General features: G+C 34.3%; 1 protein-coding gene and 1 long non-coding RNA gene across 3 annotated transcripts; one reads left to right on the top strand and one right to left on the bottom strand.

Annotated features, from left to right (window-relative positions):
- The first annotated feature begins 785 nt into the window (after positions 1-785).
- Positions 786-8,690, top strand: LOC147556182 (gamma-glutamyl hydrolase 2-like). Of its 2 annotated transcripts, none has more exons than XM_086663976.1 (10): positions 786-1,607; positions 2,370-2,456; positions 3,929-4,018; positions 4,752-4,846; positions 5,870-5,930; positions 6,506-6,595; positions 6,715-6,777; positions 7,773-7,861; positions 8,190-8,282; positions 8,363-8,690. In XM_086663976.1, exons 1-10 carry the CDS (start codon positions 1,164-1,166, stop codon positions 8,400-8,402), a joined length of 1,152 nt encoding a protein of 383 aa, XP_086520102.1. In that variant the 5' UTR covers positions 786-1,163; the 3' UTR covers positions 8,403-8,690. The 2 variants fall into 2 exon arrangements, 1 of the variants encoding a protein (XP_086520102.1); XR_015235215.1 differs by having other exon boundaries at positions 844-1,607; positions 6,715-7,289; positions 7,463-7,861.
- A 12,551-nt stretch (positions 8,691-21,241) lies between these two features.
- LOC147556181 (uncharacterized) lies at positions 21,242-24,685 on the bottom strand. The gene is made up of 2 exons (XR_015234877.1): positions 24,084-24,685; positions 21,242-22,024 (listed from the first exon to the last, which is right to left on the bottom strand). It is a non-coding gene; the product is annotated as an uncharacterized LOC147556181 (long non-coding RNA).
- Between the last annotated feature and the right edge of the window lie 278 nt (positions 24,686-24,963).

Below are 24,963 nucleotides of genomic sequence, written 5' to 3'. Positions count from 1 at the left end.
TGAGCAACTTCTTTAATGGTTGTATCTTTTTTTTTTGTTGTTGAAATTAATGGTTTTTTTTTTGATGAAGGAAATTACCATTAAAACCAAGCGTCTATTACATACCAACTAGAAATCCGAAAAAAAAAGAGACAACATCACTCCAAAGTTTCTTACACCCGTGAGCACACCCCCATTTGGCTAACGCATCTGCATAATTATTACCATTCCTAGACACATGAGAGAATATAATTCCTGAAAAATTTTCCTTGATGTCTTTGATCTGTCGGATGATACTTTGAGATTGCCATTGAATACATCCTTCCTCACCATTGAGAGCTTGGATTATTGCTTTATTATCACTTTCTAAATGCACATAAGATAGTTGCATTTGCATCGCGCTAAGTAGTCCATATAATACCGCTAAACTTTCACATTCTTCAGCATTTTGCCCTCGTACACTATCTGCTACCGCCATTATAAAGTTGGCTTCTGCATCTCGCATAATGTAACCGATCCCTGCATGTTCATGTAAATTAACAAAAGAGGCATCTACATTGATTTTAATATAAGGTGTCGATGGAGGTCTCCATGTTTGAATAACCGTTTGTTCTTGACCCTTCGTGGTAGTGCTATTCTCAGTTCTGAGAGGAGTAGTAGTGGTGTTGTTTATCCTTTCTATCATTTGCATTGGATTTTGTTTATTCGTCGTAAAGCAGTTTTCACATCTTCACATCTGGCTTTCCACAGAAACCAAAGAATTTTAGCATACAGATTAATAGTTTCTTCCTCAAGGGATTTCCATTGGTGTATCCATTGAGTAATGGTTATATCTTCTTTCAAGGAATTTGTTAAAAGAAGTTTAAAGTATGACTTCTGCATGACTAACGATCTTCCCCTTAACCATTAGATTTAATAAATCAACGGTCTATATGCCTTAAAGCCTATAAATATCCATCTACTATATCTTACTCCATCAGTTCTCTTCTCTCCTTCTTTCGTACAATTGAATCTCTTCCTCCGCCATTAAAACGCAGTACCCATTTCTTACTCGCCATCACTCAAAGACCTCAAAACCCTAACTTCCCCCAAATTTGTGAATACAATTCATCATTTTAACTTCTTCATCTTCACAATTCTTTATAAGCCCTAATTTTCACTACTCTCTATAATTCTTCTCCGGAATGGCGAACGAAGTTGATCCTCATCAATCTTCGATTTTTTCATCATCATCAACACCATCTAATTCTTCTTCTTCATCATCTTCTTCATCATCATCGTTACCTTCAAGATGTACAGAAGCATTGAACTACATATGGATTCCTCTTTTGATTTCGTTTACGAAGTATCTGAATTCTGCTAAAGCTCAAATGATTTTTATACCTGGATCTAATGATGTAGATAGTATTAGGTCAACTCGATCGTCTCTTTGTCCTGCTCCTGATTCTAGTTTGTATTATAGACCAGTTATTGGAATTTTGAGTCATCCTGGTGATGGAGCTTCAGGAAGACTTAATAATGATTCAAATGCTTCTTATATTGCTGCTTCTTATGTAAAATTTGTAGAATCTGCTGGTGCTCGTGTTATTCCTCTCATCTATAATGAACCTCCTGAGATTCTTTATGAAGTAAGTCAATTAATTACTTTGATGGATTTAAATGATTCCTTGATTTTGTTTAACTGTTTATACAATTCCACTGGAAATTATATTTTCTTAGAAGTACTAAAGAATATGAAAAAGTGATACTTGAAGTCTTAAAGAAATATAAAAGAAATTTTGAAACCTGAAAAGGTTTTTTTTTTTCAGCTTCCTCAATGGAAGTTGAGAATTTGATTTTCATAGCATAGTGTAGCTGTATAGGATATGAAGAATGTAAAAAAGAACTGGTTCCGAGTGTACCCAAAGTAAGAACAGGAGGAAATATTAGCAGATAAAATCTTAAATTGGTGTATGCAACTCTTCTTCTGTAAAAAATCGTGGCTTAACTAGTGACTTACATTTCTTAATCCCGGGGCTATTATACCAATTCTTAGGTAAACTTGATGGATAGATATCTACTTGGACTAACACAAGTTTATTTAAAAACATGTAATAACATCATCAATCCCTCTTAAGAAAAAAGAGTAGTTCACCAATTAAAAACAAAACATAAAGAGAAAAGTCGAACCACACAGGTCGGCTATTACAATGTAAGAGGAATTCCACTCCTCCGGAGTTGCTTATTTAGCTCAAGTAGTAACTTCTACTAATAGGAAAGGAAGTCTCGTGAAACGAGTATTATAGTTAATGTTCCTAAAATAAAATTAAACAAACTTGATGAAGAAAAAGGACTCCCGGATGAACTTGATGATTGATATATGTTTCACTTTGTTTTTACTTTTTATGTAGAAGCTGAATCTAGTTAATGGAGTGCTCTTTACTGGAGGGTGGGCTAAAAGTGGATTATACTATGAGACTGTTGAGGGAATTTTCAAGGTAACCTTTTTAAGCAATTGCAACAAACTGCAGATGCTCATACTCAACATTATATATGGTTGGATTTGTTATTTATTCAAGTATTAGCTTGATTTCTTCTTTTTGGTCTACCAATAACTTGGAAGATCATAGGTTAAGTTATTGTCTAAATTCCTATTACCTGCATTACTATGTAAATAGACTTGCTATCTGCATGTCAGTCAAACAGGGTAAATATGAAACAACTTCTTACAGAAAGAGAAGTCATATAAAAAATATCTTCTGTCATATCTACAATGTTTGGGGTACCTTGCAATTCTTGGAACTCCTACCTGAAAGGCTTTTGTTGTTACTCTCAATATCTTTTATTGTAAAAGTCTGTTAATCTCTTCTTCGTTCTTTGTTTATCTTATTTGGATTTCCTATACCAGTAGTGTATCATATATAAATCGAGCTTCATTGAATCTTTATTTGGGCATTCCCTATGATCATGTTTAAACTTTACCCGTCATATTATTGCATATCTATTCAAAAAGAAATTCTTTGTCCGACAATCTCGATGACAGTAGTATTGTGTATTTGTGGATTCAAATTCAGACAAACAGGTATTTGATATAATAGGCGTTCATTGACGGGACTAATTCGTAATTGTTGTCAAGAACTCTTTTTGAACAAGTAACTGGAATTTGTCAAGATAATTCTACTTGTTTCCTCATTATTTCACTTATTCTTTATCCTATTCTACACCACGATTGGAGAATATATATTGCTTACTTATATTATCATTGTTAGTTCCCCTAATCACTACTCCTTTAAAATTTCTCAGTAGTTTTAGTTTGTAGTTGGTAGACATCTTTTGCTGCTTTTGGTTGATCTGTGTTCATAAGGTAACATTTAGATGTTTTAGGATTGTTTCTTAGGGAAATTGGTCAAAATTCGACAGAACATTAACTGTAAAAAGGATTTAACAATTTTTTTAGGCTTCAGCTCCCTAGTAAGCTTTTCACGAGTTCCCAGAGGTTTGCACGAGTAGGGTTTTCACAATTCTACATATTCTGCACTTGGTTTGCATGTGTTCGCACGCTTTTGCAGGTTTACACAGGTTTGCATAGGCTTGAGTAGGGAGCCCAAGCCTTAAAGAATATTGAACATGGAGCACGAGCCTAAAAAGATAGAATTTGGCCTTCGGCCTAATTTCATATTTTAAAACTATATTGTGGTTATAAGTTTTTCTAAAAAAACATTAGAATTTATGTTTCTCAAGTGATGAAAAAAAGTTGTGGGCACTGGTATGAAAACCCTCGTGTTACTTTTCAGCTTTCCTGTGCGAAACTTGCAACCTTGAGCCCATGACTGGTAGTCTGCTGCCCTAGCCTAAAACTCTGTACAGCTTCTTTTCTTCTTGACTTGATCAAATTGTTCAAAAAGAGAAAACTTGCAACTTTGAGTTTAGCATCAAAATTCTTACTTCTCTTGTATTTGTTCTTTTACAGAAAGTTCTGGAGAAAAATGATGCTGGAGATCAATTCCCTTTACTTGCAATCTGCTTGGGCTTTGAACTTCTAACCATGATTCTTAGCAAGGTAAGCTGCTTTTCAGGCCTTCCCTTTTTCTTATGTTCATTCATTTCTAGCTTCACATTACATGTTTTGATTGTTCGGCTTCGACAAAGTGTAAATTCATGTCCGCCATGTGTTTCTGGGTAGCTTTGGCATCTAACAGTTAATAATCGGTCACTTATGCAGTGAGCCTAGAAATGAACGCACAATACTGAAAAGAAATATTTCTATGTATGAATATTCCTAATTTCTGAAAATTTTGTCCGCTTTTCAAAACTGTGATTTCTTGCACTTACAGAATTTAAGAGCATACCAAGTGGAGCAATGTTTAAGCTTAAATGCAGCATATCAGTTGCTATTTAGGGTTAAATTTAGTATTTCAGAAAATTTCAGGTTTCTATCAGTATTTTGTTCTTTGCTTACTGTACCTAGACTTCTATTCTGTTGTTTGGCTTAGGTGGAGGAGCCGTGGAGGTGATATTTTTGCCACTAACTTGATTGTTGTTCTTGATTTTTAAACCACTAATTAGTGCTATGGTTTAAAGTTTAAACCTTCTCTTTTAACAGAAAGAATTAGTAGTTTCGAGTCTTTCGATTAAGGACAAAATGACTAACTAAAGGGGAAACAGAAAAAAAGCACCATCTTCTTGTTTTGAAGTTAATAGACTCGGGACGTCATTAAATTCTCCAACTGTTGAACAACTGCTGTGACATATATTATACCATTCTTAGTGAGCCGCTTGTGATTTTATTTCAGGATAATGACATTCTTGAAAAGTTCAGTGCATTAGATCATGCATCCACCCTACAGTTTGCTGCAGCTACAAACATTCAAGGGACTGTCTTTCAAAGGTGTGTGCTTTTCGACATGTTAGTCCCTTTTACTTTTTGCTGGCATATGCTTGTAAAAAGAACAATTTGCGTTTCTAGAAATGCATAGCAGACGTTGTTTTAGAGAGTAGATTTAATAATATCAACTCCAAATAGAAATATGGATGCACCTCATATGTTGCTATTCTTGGCGCTACTTAGTCTGCCGGCTGGGTGTTTTCCTATGTATTCCGTTGAAATCATATATAGTCTTACCGAGGATCAGGCTTCTGTTTCCCCAGATACACTGTGAGAAGAATGTGGGCGTTTCCTTGAATTGATATATGTGCTCTGTTAGTCTTAACCTAGGATCTGATTAATTGAACTAATGTGTGCTCTTAACATATATACATATATATATATATATATATATATATTTGTCACAATAGTGCTGTTAAGAACAAGCTTTTACTAATATATGTGTTTCGCCAGTCTTAACCTAGGATATGATTAGTTGAACTAATGTGTGCTCTTAACATAATATATATTTGTCACAGTAGTGCTGTTAAGGAACAAGCCTGTATTAATATCTGTGTTTCATCAGTCTTAACCTAGGATCTGATTAACATAATATATATTTTTCGGAAACACATGGCCAAATAATTACTCCCGGTACTCTTAAATGTATAATGTATTTGTGTTTATTCTTAACTGCTAATTCTCGTGTACAAGGAAAGGGGATAGGAAGGTAAACTAACGGCCAGTGAGCGAAGAAATTCGATTGGCATAAGATGGAACATATGCTTGTAGGACTGATTCATAGTTGGAAGTGACAGATCACTATAATTTCACTGATCCAAATTTTTTTAACAAGTAGAAACCCAAGCCAATTTCTTTTAACATTTAACAAGTAGAAACTTACCCCAAACTTCATAATATAGTTTAGAATACAGAATTTCTTTTGGATTGTTCGTTCGTGGAAGTAGTCTTCACTATTTGCATTCATATGATATATGCTATCAACCATTTTATAAGTAGTCTTTCACTGTTTTCTATGTTTCGCAGGTTTCCTCCTGATTTGCTTAAAAAGTTAAGCACAGATTGTCTCGTCATGCAAAACCATCAGGTAATTTTGGAAACATAGAAGTTACTGACACAAGTCATAGTGTTACACTTCCCAAATAGAAAACAATAGTATTTTCTATGTAATATTTTTGCTCCTTTGAAACTGATTTTCTTCTTGTTGATAGAGTTACATAGAAGTATAGAACCTCTGTTTTAGGGCTTATGAATTAGACTGTCAGTCAGTTTTTCCTGCGTCATCATTATTTAGGGTCAGGAAATCTAATGAATGCCAATGAGTTCAAGTATCTAAGGAGAAGTTCTTAAGCTGTACTTCTTAACAATAATTTCAAGTCTCATGTCCGTGAACTGCTAATAGTTCCTTAATTAAAAAATTGATGTGAACTTTGAAGTATCTCATTTTCTTGAAAGTGGAGGAGTCATTACATTAAAAGAAGAACTTTCAACAGGAGAAGCATGCACTACTGCTCTATATAAGACTGAATGTAATAATCACTGTCAAATATATTTCTGGGTGGCTAAGTAGTATCAGGATCTTTCTCTGAGTTTATAATGGAACGTGCACTCAATCTTGATCTACTCTAAATTGACCTTAATTTATAATTCTGAAAATGACAGTATGGTATATCATCAGAAAAATTCGAAGCAACGCCTGCTTTGTGTAATTTCTTCAAGGTTTTGACGACAAGTACAGATGAAGACAATCAGGTACCAGGCACTACCACTCCTCATGTTTATAGGGTATTTGTTTGCAAGAAAGATCAATTCTTCATTTATCACTAATCAGCTACAGATCCTTACTTTTCCTCTTTACATTTATTTACCAGGAATACATATCAACTGTACAATCACGCCAGTATCCTATCACTGCTTTTCAGTGGCATCCAGAGGTTTAACTTTTGTCTCCTATATTGCATTTATTTCATTCCTTCTCGAAGATAATCACATTGTTTCTTTGCATATATTTTGTTATACTGACTTGCATTTCTAGTATCGAGCTTTCTATTCAAAAGAACATAATTAAGTTTTACAAGTAGAAAATTACCAACTGATCTTGACACTGGAATGTGGAGAAATACCGAAACATGGAAAGGACTGTAACTTGCTGTCTGGAAAAAGTTTGTTACTTTCATCGGAAATCGTTTTACATCAATCTTTTTCAGGAAACAGTTTCAGAAAATAAACGATTTTAGAAGCGTCAAGTGGTGCTGTGTCTTGATCTGTGTTTCTTGAATGTAATGCCCAGATCTGAGATATTGGCATTTATAGGCACTTTAGTGTAGAAACGCTAACTCCAGCTCACTTGGGCAAAGTTTTTTTTTTCTATAATCAGATCTGAAATCTAACTGGAGTTCTGGATTGACTCGAATCATATTTCAGACTTTCTTATTTTTCTGACTCAGTGATGTATGACATGTGAACTGAGATATTGGCATTTATAGGCACTTTAGTGTAGAAACGCTAACTCCAGCTCACTTAGGCAAAGTTTTTTTTTCTATAATCAGATCTGAAATCTAACTGGAGTTCTGGATTGACTCGAATCATATTTCAGACTTTCTTATTTTTCTGACTCAGTGATGTATGACATGTGAAATGGCTTATTTGAGTTGTTTGTCGGTCCATTTGAGTCCATGAGTCAGATTAGATGAGCCAGATTCATACAATATTAAAAAAACCACCAATTTAGGGAAACATCTGACTGTCTTTCCTTTCGCATATTGATAATACTATTGGTGCTTTACTTCAGCGGGCCAAATACGTCTCTCAAAGTACTTCAGTTCTTTATTTCTATTTTACCTACATATTTTGATAGTATAATTATATGCCTCTATTGTTGGATTGAACAAGTTATATACAAAAAACAACCTAATCCAATTAATTGCAGAAAAATGCTTTTGAATGGGGCTCATCTATGATTCCTCACTCGGAAGATGCAATTCAAGTAACTCAACATGTTGCCAACTTCTTTGTCAGGTACTGAGTCTGAAATGTTTAGGTTTTTTTATGTAGATAACAGCCTATTATAAAACTTCTGACTTCATCTAAAGATAGTCTGAAATTAATTACTGATTAAAACGAATATCACATGAATCACCCAACTTTTGTTTTGCTAGGTTAGAACTTAGAAGTTATTGAATTGTTTGTTTCCGTTGAAAAGATTTATGATCCTGAGAAGAACAATTCAAGTCTTTTTATGGGTCTCCAGCTTACTGGTTTCCTTATTTAGGGTTTCAGATTTGCTTTTTTTATGCTTTAATTTTGTTATTCAAATTTTCTGAATGATGAGCTCCTCATGATACAGTGAAGCGAGGAAATCGTTAAATAGGCCACCTGCTCGAAAAGTCCTTGATAACCTAATTTACAATTACAGTCCTACTTTCTGTGGGAAGGCTGGGTAAGTTCACACCGTCTTCTAAAATGATTTTATTATAGTTGAATCTCTCTCACTAACTTCTACATTCTCTATGGTTGTAGGAGGGGATACGACGAGGTTTACATATTCTCCAGACTCTGATACCACGTCGTGAGGTTCTCTCACAAGTAAAGTAGTATCGTCAGGTACATCTATGTACGTAGTTGTTGCAAAATGTATAGGCTCAGTGAAGTATAAAAGTGTTACATGAAAGGGTGATATTGTTCAAAACATGGTTTAAAACTCAACTACAAGATTTTTGAACTCCATCATATTGTGGGAGTCGTAATATCATGGTCGAATTGATAATATGCTTTGTAGATATTATCCCTATCTTTTGTTGTAATAGATCTGAATCTAAACATTTTACTTTTGGTGTTGTTTGTCTAATTTCTAAGCCAGTTTTTACATCTGACTCTGAGATCAGAATCGACTCCACTCATTTTTCATTAATGTTTTTTTGTCGGACTTGTCTAAATGACTGTTGGGTCTATTTGTGTCAGACATAAAGTAAACAATAAGGCTACACAACCCGCCTCTTGGGACTCCCACTTGAACGACATGTGAGATAAACAAGAGTTTCTCTCTCCACGTGACTGGACATGTGAGAGGAGAGAGAAACAAGGGTTTCTCTCACATGCAGTTCACGTGGGAGTCCCACCAGGTGGGCTAAGTATACTTTTTGTAAAGTAAATCCAAACTAACAAGAAATCACAGTTGTTGTTTGACACAACTTGAAATGAAATGATTAAATTTGAAAAAAAAACTTGAAATCATAATAGAATCCCTAATTTAGACACAAAATGTCCATTTCCGACTCAAAACAAGTAAGGTCTGCCCGTGGAAATAAATGCTAACTTGTTTAACATGAGTTCTTCCATGTACTAAAACTCATTGAAAGAGAATCACTTGATAATTTCTATGTACTCTGAAACAAGAAAGTAGGGAACAAATTATACTTCATGTCTGGTAGGTTTCAGATGATCAAGAACCAAGTCAAACTAACTTCCTACAGGATTAAAGACTCTTTAAAGACTTGATTTGACCCCAAATTAATATCCCCAACTTGTTATCTCTTCTCCAGTCAATCTGACTTGTAGATCAATATCTTGCTCAAGAGGGAACAATTTGGTCAAATGGTGACATAAGGTTGTTGAATGTCTCATTCCTATACAGGACCAAGTTTATGTGCATTTCAGCAGACTAGAAATATCATTTCCTCCTCTAAATCAACAAACAATTCTTTTCTTTGACCTTTTTATTCACAAATTGATGTAGTTTGGACTTTTTTTTGTTGGACTTGGGAAAGGTGTTCTTTTAATTTGGACAAAAGAAGAATCCTCTAAAAAGGTGATTAGTCATTTTGGTGGGATGTAATTTTTCTTTTTCTTCCTGTAAAACATACTTTATGTACAAAATTAAACAAGAGAAGATTCAATCTGCAGACTCATTCCTAATGGTCGCTACTGATGTAGCTAACCCTTCTTATTGTTTAGCTTGCGTTTGGTAGTCTAGGCCCAAGCGCGAAACATTAGAGGAAGTCATTTTCTGATACACCTTCAATCAAACCTAGGTTGATAAATGTGTTACGACTCTGACCAATTAAGTAACATATAGAACCTCCCTAGTCGTCGTCGTCTATTGGTATTGAGCCAGATGCCCACAGACTTATTTCATATGATATCGAAGTTAGACCGTCATGTGATGAGTCTAAGAGATACATGTTTACAGCGTCTGCCCAAGGAAGGAATGAGTGTTAGGGTCAAGGAAAGAAACCAGAGGGGCATCCAAAAGGGAAGTAAGAAGTAACATGACAACTTACTAGGGGAAGTAACATGACAAGTTACTAAAATAAAAGACATATCCGCTCATTGCTGGATCGAGATAATGTGCACAAACTAAAAACCATAGTCAAAACTATTTGATCTAAATTTTCTTTGGTGAAAATGGATCTGTCAATTTTTTTTTCTCTTCAGCTGCTTATGGAGTTCACAAGCCGTTTCCATAGAGTTGCATTTAGGGCCGCAGTGTGATGCATTCTCTTGCATTTGCCGTTTGGGTAGGGAAACATTTCAAAGATATGTGGGGCGGCCGACGAAAACAACAATTTGAATTGTCTTTTTAACCTAGACAAACAAAAAGTTGGGCCAAATGCTCAAGTATTGTTATGGTAATTGATGTGAGAAGTTTCAACAAAAGAAAAGTATCCCCCTTGAAAACCAAATATTGTTTGTTTCAAATAAACTAGTTTCAATGGTTTCTGCATTCAGAGTATTATAGTCTTCAAAGTTGGTCTTGTTTATGTATTTTTTCTCTCTTTATGATGTGGTTGGAATATATGACGTTATTATAATAACAATACAAGTTATTCTAATTCATTATTATTACTTCAACAAAAAAAAATGTAAATGATTTAAAAAAATGAAAAATCAACTGCCACTTTCGGCGAATTGGATTTCAATCTCAAAAGATCACTAAACATTTTGTAAAACTAGGTCATTGCTTTTGTAAATCAATAACATGAATAGGTCCAAAAGGGAATAAACTTACTTTCTTCATTAATCTTTATTCTCACAGCAAAGAATAACACACAAGAAAACAAAATTCCGGCCAATAGTGGACATGGACTACCTGGAAAGTATTCTGACTCTCTCTCTCTCTCTCACACCTAAGGTCCTAACCTTCACATTTTTATACTTAAAAAGCACACTAACAACTTATTATAATACACAATCTAATTAAAGATAAATCTAAACAAGATAAACTATACCAAAAGATCTCAAAAGATCTTGGAAAAACATTAGATTATAGTATACATTATAAAAGTCAAATACAATATTTTCTAAACTCCAAGTGTTCCAACTTTTGCCCTTTTTCTCCGGTAGGATTTAGACCAGCCCCTTGTTTACATGAATAGATAATCGATTTCTTGATTTTGTCTCTATTTTCTTTTTTCTCGTGCAGATTGAGGTTGTATTAAATTTTCGATGACACTTTCAATTGTTCAATTTAACAATTTTCTTGAAGCAGGTTCAATCAAACAATTTCACTCTTAACTTTACTAGTGTTTGTCCTTAACAAAAAAAAAAAACTTTACTAGTGTTCGAGACATCTTACGTTTTGACTAACGGAAGATTTATGCTGTGTTTGGTTGCAGGATTCCTAAGTAGGATTCCTATCAAAAGTGGAATTTGGTAGGAATCATGAATCCTTGGTCCGTTTGGCTACCAAGAATCCTATGACTCTTGAATCCTAAGGATTCCTAATTCCAAAAATTTGTATTGGACCAAAATCCCACCCTACCCCGTAGGATTTGCTAGGATTTTGGATTAATGAACCTAAATTTCAAACTTAAAATCAACAAAAAAAAATATTTCCTTCTACAAATTCATTATTTTTTTTTCAAAATCATTATTTTTTTCAAAAATCATATTTTTTTTAAAGACGTTTAAAAATACTCAAATAATAATAAATCATAGGATTCTTAGTTGCCAAACAAGCCAAAAATTATTACTTGGATTCATGAATCCGTGGAATCATGAATTCCAAGGACTCATGAATCCGCGGATTCATGATTCCGCCATCCAAACACACCATTAATTAATGTTAATAGTTGTTTGGCGCCGTTACTTTTTGGATGGTAAAATTAATCCTCTATCACATCCAACAGATAAGGAAAGTACTTCCACGGCTTCACCAAATTTATGTCGCTTACATCAATCGATAGCAAAACATTCCAACAGACAAGTTAGCTAAATGGTCTAGAACTCAAGATGAAGATAAAATTTGGAATGATGTTCCACATTTAAATTCTAATTTGTATTGCAATAGAACTTTAATTCATTAATATTCCTCCCAGCTTTTCAACGAAAAAAAGGTGAAGAGCTCCTTGTATTTGTCTTTAAACCGTAGAAACATCTTAGTTTCTTTACTCTTTTCCTAGAAATTGGAGAGAAATCACTATTATGGTCAATGTAATAAAAGAATTAGCATTTGGAAAGACAATTGAACTCTGATTAAAAACAACTCACAAACTATTATCCACTACTTTTTGACATTTGTAACTGGTCTTGTCATGTCATGAAACAATATTCAACACCCAAGTTTGAGTTTCAACTGTAGCCTTAGCTCATCACTTAAGAAATCTATACATCTAATCTAATGCTCCTAATATGATCCCAAATTCCCAATAGGAATTGAGATGGTAAAATATGACTTCAACATAATATCGAATTTAGTATGCCTAGCATATCAAATGGACGTAATGGCAATGGGTAATTTGAGACACCTAATTTTTGTTTGGGTGTTCCACAAATAAGATTCGCTATCAAGTTATAACTATTGAATTTCATCAAAAAAAAAAAAGTTATAACTACTGAATAAACTGTAAGATACATATCATTGGCTTAATCTCAATTTATACTAAGTTCTCTTTAAGTTCATAACTGGAATAATCACTAGGCAATAGTCACATGGTCGCTAATAGAGTATGTTCTAACATATTGGGTGCTTGCTTCTACAAAAATAGATGAAGTGAATGTTAAATTCACGATTATATAAATAATCGGAGATATAGACATGAAATAAAGACACGATAATTTAACGTGGTTCGGTCGATTACTCAAGACCTACATCCACGGAGAAATAATTCTTTATTAATAATTCACCACATACAATTGTATGTGGGAGTTGATCGGTTACATTGGTCAGACATAACTCGATGAGTTTGAATCCTAGAACCCTCTCCTATTTATAGATGACTTAGGGTTTAGGGTTTCCTAGTTTCTGATTACTAAACTAGGAAATAATACAAAATCTATCTAATATTACCATTAGATAGTTACAAGAGATATTCTGAATATAAGAAACTAAATCTTCACATATCTTCAATATATCTTCAATATATCTTCAATATTCTGAATTCTTCTTGATGGTAGGATCTCGTCTTCTCGATCCGTCACGTACATACACGTATATTATTTCTGCAACTTATCTTGACCGCCGGATCTCCTATTTTCGATCCTCCTTATGTAACGTATCCTATTACCCCCCCGCAAGTTGGAGCACGTAAATTTTGGAGTGTCCGACTTGGAGAGAGAAAAAGGAAATACTTCTTGATTCGTCGTATTCGTCTTCTTGCAACTCTTGGATTGTGGATGCGTTGGAAGATGATTGAACGATTAAGTCACAACTAAAAGTTGGTAATTACGGTCAAAAAATTGAGCGAAAATCAATGACAACGAAATTACATGTATTTTCTCATGTATGTAAAGTTGGTCATTGTATGAAGAAATTGTCAACAACTAAAAGGTTGTGATGATAAATATCTTGTCGTATAAAAACGTCAAGTATGAACTTTAGGAGTGACAACAAAATAATGTTGTTTTGTTTAAAATCGACAAGAAATCATTGTCGGATTACCAAAAAATATTGGAAAGTAACAACCAAAATGATGGTCGACATGAAATTCATTGCCAAAAAAGGCAAGATCGCGAATATAATTCCGGAATTAAAGATAGAGATATTCTATCAGTGGAAGAGATATTCTATTAGGTGAAAGGAAGTGTCCAAAATGTAATTTGGTATGAAAGACAAGTCATCATAGAGAAAGTATGAGTTGGAAAATGTCACGGGGGAATCCGGAAATATATGCCAAATTAGATATATTCTATTTGTTGTAAGAAAAAGTCCAAAATATAATTGGAAGAAAGAAAATAATCATGAGAAATATATGATTATGAAAATTTCGCGGGTTGAATTCCGGAATTAAAATCCAAAATAGAAATTCTTTCTCCGTTGAAGAGAAAAATCTAAAATTTTGGTAGAGAAATAAAGTCGTCATAAAGAAAGTATGACTTTGGAAATATCACGGGTATATCCGGAAAGAAAATTAGATGAAATTAATCTATTTTTAGTGTCACAAATAGAAGAGAAAGTGACAGAAAAATTGTGTCACAACTAGAACAAGTTGGATATAGGTGACAGTAGTGGTCTGTCACAAAAGAAATGTTCCGACAGTTGAAAACTGTGGCAAGTGACTGTCACGAAATAGTGGTATGAGAAACTGTCGCATAATGAAATTGGGGAAAAATTTAGAAATTTCTAAATTAGGGTTTACCAAAAAAAGTTGGGTTTTCATTGAAGAAACTAACATCTTCTCGATTAGAGGTATAAACATGAATAGGGTATTGAAAGAACCCTAATCAATGTACATGAGGTAATTACCATGTCCAAAAGCCAATGCATTTGAGCCATATATGCCGGCAATGGTGATATATTTCTAGAGAGAGAAAGGGTCGTTCGTCGGTCTAAAACCGAGAAGTAGAAGGTCAATTTCTCACCAAACCCAGAAGAAATCGGTGGTGGTGTGTCCAAATCGAGTGAATTTATCGATTGGAAATGCCAAGGTCGCCGGAAAATCAACAAATCATACCCTAGGGTTTCTGTCGCTGGGAAGATGAAGAAGAAGGTCGGATCAACATGTGCTGACTCGGTCAGCGTGGTATATGGTGTTTCCGGGTCAAAGCACGCTGACTGTGGTCAGCGTGGTCAAAATTGGCTTACTAAGTCAGCATGCATAATATGAAGTCCGGGTCATGGTGGAACCGGGTAGTCTTGCCCGGAACTCAGTTCTGGTTTCGGCTGGAACGAACAGAAACCAGATCTGGACATTTTTGGTTCCAGAAGTATGTTTTTCAATTTTCAGACCTATTTTAGGTTTAAAATTTTTTTAAAAATCGAAAAAAATCAGAAATAAATCAAAAAATTAATTGACAAGTTACCTTTGTTGAAGAGTAAATCCTTGGTGATTATTTGATGAACTTTAATAAACTCCAGCAAATCAAGTCCAATTCTCGTACAAAAAATATATTCTTCTTTCACTTGATTTTCTCGTCTTGTAGAGAAAACATAAGCACAAGAATAATCTTGAAAATATAAACAAATCGGCAAGACGATTGAGTAAGAACGGAATCACAACTAAAAAAAAAAAGTTGGAGTTTTGCGGAAGCATAAAATCATTGGAATATGATTAACTTGGGAAAAGAAATCAACGAAATAACTTATCGATTATTTAATCACAACGATATATAAAAAAATCATTGGAATATGATATTCACAAGAATAACTTGGGAATTAAAAGGAATCGTCAAAGTAATTGATCGATTATTATGTCACAACGAACAAAAAAGAACGTTGGAAATTTTGCGGAAGCTTAAATCAGGAACATTAACCTGCTCATGATACCATGTGTTAAATTCACGATTATATAAATAATCGGAGATATAGACATGAAATAAAGACACGATAATTTAACGTGGTTCGGTCGATTACTCAAGACCTACATCCACGGAGAAATAATTCTTTATTAATAATTCACCACATACAATTGTATGTGGGAGTTGATCGGTTACATTGGTCAGACATAACTCGATGAGTTTGAATCCTAGAACCCTCTCCTATTTATAGATGACTTAGGGTTTAGGGTTTCCTAGTTTCTGATTACTAAACTAGGAAATAATACAAAATCTATCTAATATTACCATTAGATAGTTACAAGAGATATTCTGAATATAAGAAACTAAATCTTCACATATCTTCAATATATCTTCAATATATATTCAAATATCTTCAATATTCTGAATTCTTCTTGATCGTCGGATCTCGTCTTCTCGATCCGTCACGTACATACACGTATATTATTTCTGCAACTTATCTTGACCGCCGGATCTCCTATTTTCGATCCTCCTTATGTAACGTATCCTATTAGTGAATTAGTTGTTCAAGAGGTATAAATAGAGTGTGAAAACAAAAGGGCGAAAATGAGAAAAATAATGGTTTGATTTTCAAATGATACTTTTAGAATTGATCAATAGTAAATTTTGTTTTTCTTTCTAAAAGAAATTCTTTTACAGAGTCCTCCTACAAATCAAATTGGACTTTCTCTATCCAAATTTATTGTTAAACAAAAATTTGCTTTTGCTCCCATCCTTGAGTCAGCAGCCACCAATAGGTCCAATACCCTAATTTCCTCCCAATTTGGTGGACTTTGGAGTTATCTCTGTTTGTACTACTAGTACACACATTGACTAAAAATGAATAACTTCATCACCACGTCTCTCTTTCTCTCTCTAGCCTTGTCATACGCGGTGTCTCAGTGGCATTCCCCTTCTCTTTCTCTCTCTATCTATTCCTCTTCAATATATATAAACTCAACAAATCCATCTCAAGCTCCACTTAAAACATTTACCTCTGATATCATTTCATATTCTTGATCCATATTCCCAAAATCAAAACAATCAAATACCCAGATTTCAAAATAAAAAAATACTCTCTGGGTATCCTTTAATTTCATCATTTGCCAAAAATTCATAAAAATCAAATATGGCTCATTGCCACAAAACAAACATCTCTACTAGTTCATTGATTCTCTTCTTTTCTCTCTTGTTGATTTGTTCTTCATTAATTCCATCTTCAGATGCTAGAAAACTATTAAAAATGGAAGAGACCAATCATAATTCAAAGGGGATCCCTTCTTCTTCTTCTTCTTCTTCTTCTTTGGAAGAGAGTTTAGTATTAAGTGCTCTTCCAAAGGGTACTAAATCTTCTTCAACTCCTAGCAAGAAAACTCATGCCATGATCAATAATATCAATCAAAAGCTTTTATCATCTCATCTACTAAAAGCTCAAGTTGTCAAGGCAGACAGGATTTTAAGATCAGTTCCAAGCCCAGGAGTTGGCCATTAATTAGATGTTCTTCTACCCTTAGTTGATGAAGATCTTTAGTTCATGGAATTAGTTGAATTCTTTTAGGTTAGAGTTAGACCATTGTTTGACAATATTTATTAGTTATTTGTACAGAATTTAGTCATACATTTACAGAACATTACAGGCTTTTTTTGTTTGTTAAATTAATATTTTTTGTATTTGTTGAGGAAAGGAAGATGTATTTATTACTCACAATATGAGATATATATGTGACATTGTATTATTTACACTATGATATTGATTAATAACTAAATATTTATGATTTTCTTGTGTCCTAATTTAGTTTATCTCTATTGTTATATGTTAAGAAATTGTGACATCGTATACGTCGTGAATAACAATCAAATATCGAAACGTTAAAATCTTTCATTTCGTAAGCATTGTACTCTATTGCCTTTAGTTACCTACAACAATACTAGTGGTTTCATTTATCGACAACACTTGACATGGGCAGTGTAAAAGACTGTTTTAGTTGCACATATCTAGTTGTACTGTTGTAGAGTTTCACGAGAATTGTTTGAAAATGATTATTATCTGAAAACTAGCATCATTTTGAAGTAAAATATATTGACATGAAACTTGTTTAGAGTTTCACGAGAATTGTTATGAGATTTCTAAATTTTTTTACATTTGATATTTAAGAATAGAATTATATATATGTTTTGAAAGGCATAAATTTATGCGTCTTTATTCATCTTCATATCGTTTTCGTCTTCACTTTTATCTTCGCTTTCATATTCATCATGTTCTTTAGGTGGGTTGGGTGAATTTAGACAATCTAGTTTGGGGTCCTTTACTCTTTTGATCATTATTGGGGGGTTTGGGGGGGCAGGCCTTTAGAAAACATTTGTTCTGTATGTACCGGTTGTTTCTACTTACTGCACTCACGATTATTCAAGGTGGATGATTTGGGGAAATAAAGAAATTTTCGGGGTACAAAGTTTTGGGTGGAAATAATTTTTTTTTGAAATCTTTTGTTTCCTCTAAGCACTTAAACCCTTATATTTTCAACTTCTTCCTCTCCCACTTCTACCATGAACACCGACGACCTCCACCATAAATTCTGGCGACCTCCACACATTTTCATCATCTCTGGCAAATCTCATCTTCTCTCTCTCTTATCCCTCTTCTTTCTCTTTCCTCTATCTCCTCTCTCTCCTCTATCTCTCTCAATTTTCTCTCTCCTCTATCTCTCTCCCTCTCTGTATCTCCGGCGAAAGGGAAGAGCCCCTTAGCCGGAGCCATGGTTTCGAGACGAAACCAGATCTGGTCTCGTCTGGTCTCTAGACGAAATCAGATCTGGTCTCGTTTGGAAACCAGGAATCCGGTGAAGGGGTTCCTCCCCTTCATCGGAGTTAGAGAGTGAGAAGAAAGGGAGAGAGAGAGAGAGAACGACGTCGCCGGCTAACTCCGACCGGCGACTTCCTGCGGCGACTTTAAGGGCATGTTTGGTTTATGTGTTTTGATGTTTCACCTTTTTCCTCGGATAATTTTATTATTTCTCCAAATCAGCAGCCTTATTCAACACTCACAACTTGAACTCATTTTTCCCCTCGAACACTCACTTGTCCTATACACACATATTTCGACCAAAATTTCTAAAGCATTCCCAGGTAGAAGTTGTGTGTGTATCTCTCTCACTTTAAAATCCTTTGAACTTAAAACAAAATATCGAAGGTTAACGTTTCAACCTTCAATTTCTTCCTCAATCTTCTTATCTTCTTTTGTTATACTTAAGAAATAGGTCTGAGTACAGGCAGCTAGGGCTTCCATATTGTTGCTGAAGTATTATTTCAAAGTTCAACCAATTAATCTTTTAGGATTTTCAATTTTTGGGTGATTAGGAATGGTAATGGATGACTTTGATATCAAAAATCTATATAATACTACAGTTTAACGGTTGTGACTGATGTTTATGATATCAATTTGTTTCTGTTGATGCGAAAATTTTGATGGTTTGCAACGGGAACAATAGCTCCCCGTTTTCTGTTATTCAGACGATAACTGACGCATTTGAGCAAAAGTTGAAAGATGCGTCTGATCGTAAAGTTTAGCATTTCATACTCAGCTTACCAAAAATAATGTTGGAAGTAACTTTTAGAAGGCTAACTCAAGGTTTTCGTCCATGAGATACTACCGACACCATTGGAACAAAATTGGAAAGATGTCTCTAATTGTAATGTTTGACTATCGGCATTCATCCTACCAACGTAAAATTGGAAGTAATATTTTTAAAGGGCATCTCTCGATTTTTCTTCGATAAGATGATTACCAATGTCGTTAGTACAAAATCAAAACGATGTCTCTGGTTGTAATGTTTGGTTGTCGATACTCATCCTATAGATGGAAAACTGAGGGAAATATGTAGCCATCGATCTCCGTCGGTGAAACGACTACCAACTTTACATGACCTAAAACGGGCTACGCCTCCAACTTTATTTTTTGTTCACGAGTACTCATCCTCCAGACGAAACCAAAAGCAATGTGAAAAATATTAAAATACACAAAAATGTAGACTTAAAAGTAAACTTTGGTTTGTTTATATTTATTTGTCAACTGTAGAACATGACTTTTATATATACCTCTGATAACAGAAAAAGAAGATTGCCGCTGCTACTGACAACTTTTAGTTTTCGCGCATCACCATTAAAATCCTTTTGTTGTAGGAAAAATGAACAAGCACACTTGTTAGTAGTTCTCTCCCTTCTTTTTGTTTTAGCTACATAGCTTTTCAGTTTTCAGGCCTACATCCGTCTTGACTCGAGCGATATGAACCACTTCTTTATTTATAGTAGTTCCCATACAAATCAGTGAAGAAAAAAGTTGAAACGAAAATTCATACGATGTTTTTATATCTTTTTGGGGGGGAGGGGCGAGCGACTCTTCTTTATTTATAGTATTGTTAGATCAAAATAACAATTTGAACATTTTTCACTTTCCAGGTTTTGGGAGTGGTGGGAGATTTTGAAAATCTTTTAAATAAGCTTGACCAATATTGACGGAGTCAAAAAAAGTGAGAAAAATTGCTTGGCCAAAGCAATCGTCCTAGTCAACCGGAATGTGAGAATGGCAACGTAGATACGGTGACTATATATAAATTTTCTCCAACCCGAATGTGAGTGTGGCAAGGTAGAAGTGGTGACTGTATATAAAATTTCTCGAAAAGCCTATACCAGTTAAAAAGTGTTATTGACACAAAATTTCTTTCCTGGCCCAAACATGGATAACATTGCAACACACCCTAAATTTAGACTTTTAGGAGACTACACACTTTATTTGTAAAAATAAAAAAAATGAAAAGAGAAAAGAGTTATCTTTCTTCTCTATCTTCATCTTCTTCACCTTCACCACCAACAACTCTCTCTCTCTCTCTCTCTCTCTCTCTCTCTTTCGTTTTAATGTTCCACTGCCATCTCTCTCATCTTCTTGTAATCACTCTCTGTCAGTCACTCACATTTTACTGTTCCAGCGAAAGGAACCTTCTCTTTGTCGGAACAATGACACTCTCCGAGTGCCTCTATAACTTCCCATACCAATTTAATGAGAAAGCCCAAGGAGAGAACAATCGTTGGTATAGGTCGGGAGCCAGGAGGGGGGGCGTCTTTCACCTTTCATAAAGATGAAGATGAAAATCTACTGACAGAAAGAGACCGAGATCGCAAGAGAGGAAGAAGAATACTAGTGCCACTTCCATGTCTTTTCTAGTCTTATATCGCTTCAATACATTGTAAGTACATCATATAATGGAATAAGCACAAAAGTGTCATGAAACAAATGACTTCCCTAACCGCTAAGACAAGTGTGGCCTTAAACTTGTCACGAAACAAAAAATTATTGTTTAATACCTATAAATTACATTAGATAATTTGGTTGGAATTATTAAACTAAGTTCGGGTACCTCTTGGTTTTGAGTGGGGTACACAAACATTGGGGTGTAGGCCCATGTGCTTCCCCCCAATTATTCAATAGTACCTTTTGTTAATGAGTTTTTCCCTTAACAGCCCAATTCTCCAAGATCAAATTGATACAAAATTTGAAGTATTTATACTAACTTTTTAGATAATCAACTTAAACTAAAAGCAGTCATTACCAAAAGTTAAGAGAAAAATATAATCAGAGAGAAATAATCTAAACCTCTTCAATAAGAAGTTGTTTTCTAACTAACAAAGCTAGCATTTGAAAATTAAATTTATTATCTTTGAATGGGATTTCAAAACCCATATAACAAATTGTAAGTATCTTTATCTCCATACTTTTCCTATTGATATAACATATAAACAAAAAAGAAAGAAAATCAGTGATCAATTCTAGGACTTGGTTCGGACTGAATAGTTAGCAATATACAATCACTCTGGTTCGATCTGAGACTAGTTCCGAGAAGATGCCTTGAAGATATAGGTATAGTATGGCCTCGGTGACTCGGTCCTGAAGGTGGAAAACGACCCTTGGCAGCTAGGGTTCTTAAATAAGATTTTTGCAACGATAATGCCGGTTGTTTTTGGGAAGATGTTGTTGTTGTCGATGTTGATCCGCTCCGAAGGACTGGTATGACCGGTGAACCGAGCCGGCCTGCAGAAGTTTGTAATGGCATGAAAGAAATGAAGAGCAAAATAGTTAGGTATGAGAGGAGATTAGGATATGGGTTAAAGATAGACATGGTGTTTAGTTTGATAGATGTGAGGAGGAGGTTTGAGGAAAGTTGAGATTGGGTTTATATAAAGATTAGTTAATGTATTTTCTTGATTTGAAAATTGTATAGATTTTGTCCTTTTGGGATGGAATGAATCTTGCAAATAAGGTAAATCTTTGTAGACCAAGCCCAACTTTTACTTTAAGTGGGTTTTGTTGAAATTAAGTAATATAAGTTAACTTTTCTTCTTTTCGCTTTATGTTTTGCAATTTTTGATAGTGACGTCTGGTAATTCCAAGAATATGCAGTGTACCGTTGAATATTGTATCTGCAAAACGCACAATAAATGGTTCAGACATTTACATTCATTTATAACTAAAAAATGAGAAAATGTTTCAAAAGTCAAACTAAAATTAAATCGATCGAAAAATAATGTAGGTAAAGTTTGAGTGTTCTCTCAAGCTTTTTCCCAATTAGTACTATTACATTACAATAAAATTCCATTTTGATTAAATCGTTATGCATTTTCTACACGCATTAGGTCGATAATCTCAAGTGAAAATATTAGAAGATTAAAATATTGGAAAGAATTGGGGAAAAAGGAAAATATGAAAGAAACTTGAACCTGAAAAATTGACATTGGAGTTAGAAATTGGAGGAGGTGGGCAGTGGTCATTTATCATTTGACATTATTGAAAAAGAGATATTGACAAAAGTTTTTGATAATGTTAATAAGAGAAAGAAGGGCAGGAGAAAAACGAAAAAGAAAGGGTTGCACGTCTGAGACGTGTAGGAGGGGGTCCGGTGGTAGGTGTTGGTGTAAAGGTGTAACATTAATTGAATGAAGCCTTCTCATGTCTTTATATTATCAAGTGTGTATTTCGATCTTTCAACAAAAAAAAAAGTGTGTATTTCGATGGACATTTCCCTTGATATTCTTATGCCAGTAGTTCCCCTTTACTTTTTTTTTTGTTGAGAGAAGTTCCCCTTTACTTGCTCTACTTGATTTTAAGGGGGTCCATCTGCACCTCGGTATACTAGAAGTCACTTTTGGTTAAGATGATTCCAAGCTCAAACTACGATTAAATTTTGTTGTCGTAATTGCAATCGAGTTGTGCATTTACTTGCTCGAAATGTTTTTTGGTTGAAAGAGATAGTGTCTGTGAATCCCATCAGATCCCAAGTTTCATTGTAAGCCAGTTGGAGGCAGATAAGTCTAACGCTTTTCCGATATTTGATTTGAATAAAACTCCTTTATTTCACTCTGTAAAATAAAACTTCTCTTTATTCACATACTTTTAGAAAAACAAGTTTTACAATAGAATGAAGACAAAAATCTTGAAAAAGAAAAAGAATTCAGCATTAGTACAATAGAATGAAGACAAAAATCTTAAAAAAGAAATAGAATTCAGCAAAATTTCAATTCATCATAAACATGATAAAGAAAACCCAAAACCCATTTGAAGAATAAACCTAAACTCTAGTTTGTTTGCTTAATTTAGGGAGTTAGAAAGTCTTAAAAGTGTGAAGAAGGGTAAAAATTAAAAGAAGGAAACCAAAGGGAACCCTAAAGCCAAAGTAAGAGACCCTAAAACACAAAGTAAAAATTCTTGTGGTACTTATTGATTTCTGCCTAGAAAGTGTCAACTTTTTTCTGAAGAAGAAAATTAAAGGTTAAGCAAGTTTTATCAATCGACAATACCTTTTCATTATCCGGTGAAAATCAAAAGGTTGAAGAAAAAAAAGGGAAGAAGAGAAACTGAACAAGTTGTTTTTGTTTAAAATAAAAATAAGGTTAAGCAAGTTTTATCATTAAATTTTAGTCATCCATGTGGAGAAATAGCTTCCATCGGATTTACTAGGGATAACATTGTTACATCTACATAACGGCGTTAATTGTTCATCTAGAAGTTAAATCTAACATCTATTTAACAATCAATAATAAAAGTCCACGACCCTTTCACAAAATAATAAGCAATCATGACCCTTTCACATAACCAGGTACTTATATACGACCTTTTCACAAAATAATCCTTATTATTAATAAATTAATATTTTTAATTATTTTTATTTATACCTTATCAGATACAGATAATTATCGGATCAGATAGTTGTATATCTGTATTCAATAACAAATACCCGAGTCCTTACCCGATATCTGAAATTTCGGATTTTTTTTGAAAAAATCGAATACGGATCGGATGTTGAATATTCGGATATCCATTGACATTCTTATGACTAGGATTTTGGAGTTTATGTCAACACTATCAACCACTTGGGCAACCAAGTGTTGACTTTAAGATCTGATAACGCCAAAGGGATGTAACACAAACTCAAATTACATATAGATCATATTAAAATTCAGATACAGGGTTAAGAGAACCCACCTTACATTAACAATTGCAGAAGAGTAGTATTAAGAACATTGGCTCTGACAACCAGCACCACAGTGTTCAATGGTGTTGCCGCAATAACCCCAGAGACTACAACATAAACCTTCAGGACAAAGAGAGTCCCCAAAAACGTTTCCACATCTAATGCTGCATTGGCTCTGGCAACCACTACCACAGTGATCATCCGTGTTGCCGCAATAACCCCATTGACTACAACATAAACCTTCAGGACAGAGAGCATTCGAAAACTCTGTTCCGCATCTACCTTCAGGAATAAGTTTAGTGCATTGACTATAGCAATTGTAAACGCAATAGTCATTAGTGTTCCCGCAGTAACCCCAGATACTACAACAAGAGCCTTCTGGACAAACAGAACCGCCAAAGGTTCCGCATCTATCACTAGTCCACTCATTAATAGGTATGGAGGAGGACGATGAGATGAACAAAAACAATAAGAAAAATGATGTTGATGATGATGACATCCTCATTCTAATCTCTAGCTATATACTCTCAGTAGTTGTAGCAGTAGTCTAATAGTATAGATGATGGTTCATGTATTTATAGCCTTTTTGAGAAGGAGATGTTATTGTCCTCACATGAACCTATCCCTTTGTTAATGTATTACTATATAATTTAGGTGTCCTTCCCTATCCCAATATTCACATGCTTGTTACAAAATTGATGTAGGCATCAGGGGAAAAACAAAAAATAAACTGAAAATAGCCATCAACCACTAGCAGGATTTTCGGCGCCCAATCAATAGTAAATTGATCGATGATATGGATTATCATTTTTTATTTGATTTTGATTTTTCTGTATGTGTATTACTGATTGGGAAATTTTGTAGGTAATGTCGGAAGTTGTTTAAGGCAAT

This window comes from Eschscholzia californica, unplaced genomic scaffold (assembly GCF_041429995.1).
Source record: "Eschscholzia californica isolate CP2 unplaced genomic scaffold, dmEscCali1.0.p SCAF_2, whole genome shotgun sequence".
NCBI classification, from domain to species: domain Eukaryota; kingdom Viridiplantae; phylum Streptophyta; class Magnoliopsida; order Ranunculales; family Papaveraceae; genus Eschscholzia; species Eschscholzia californica.
This window is presented reverse-complemented; position numbering and strand designations above follow the sequence as displayed.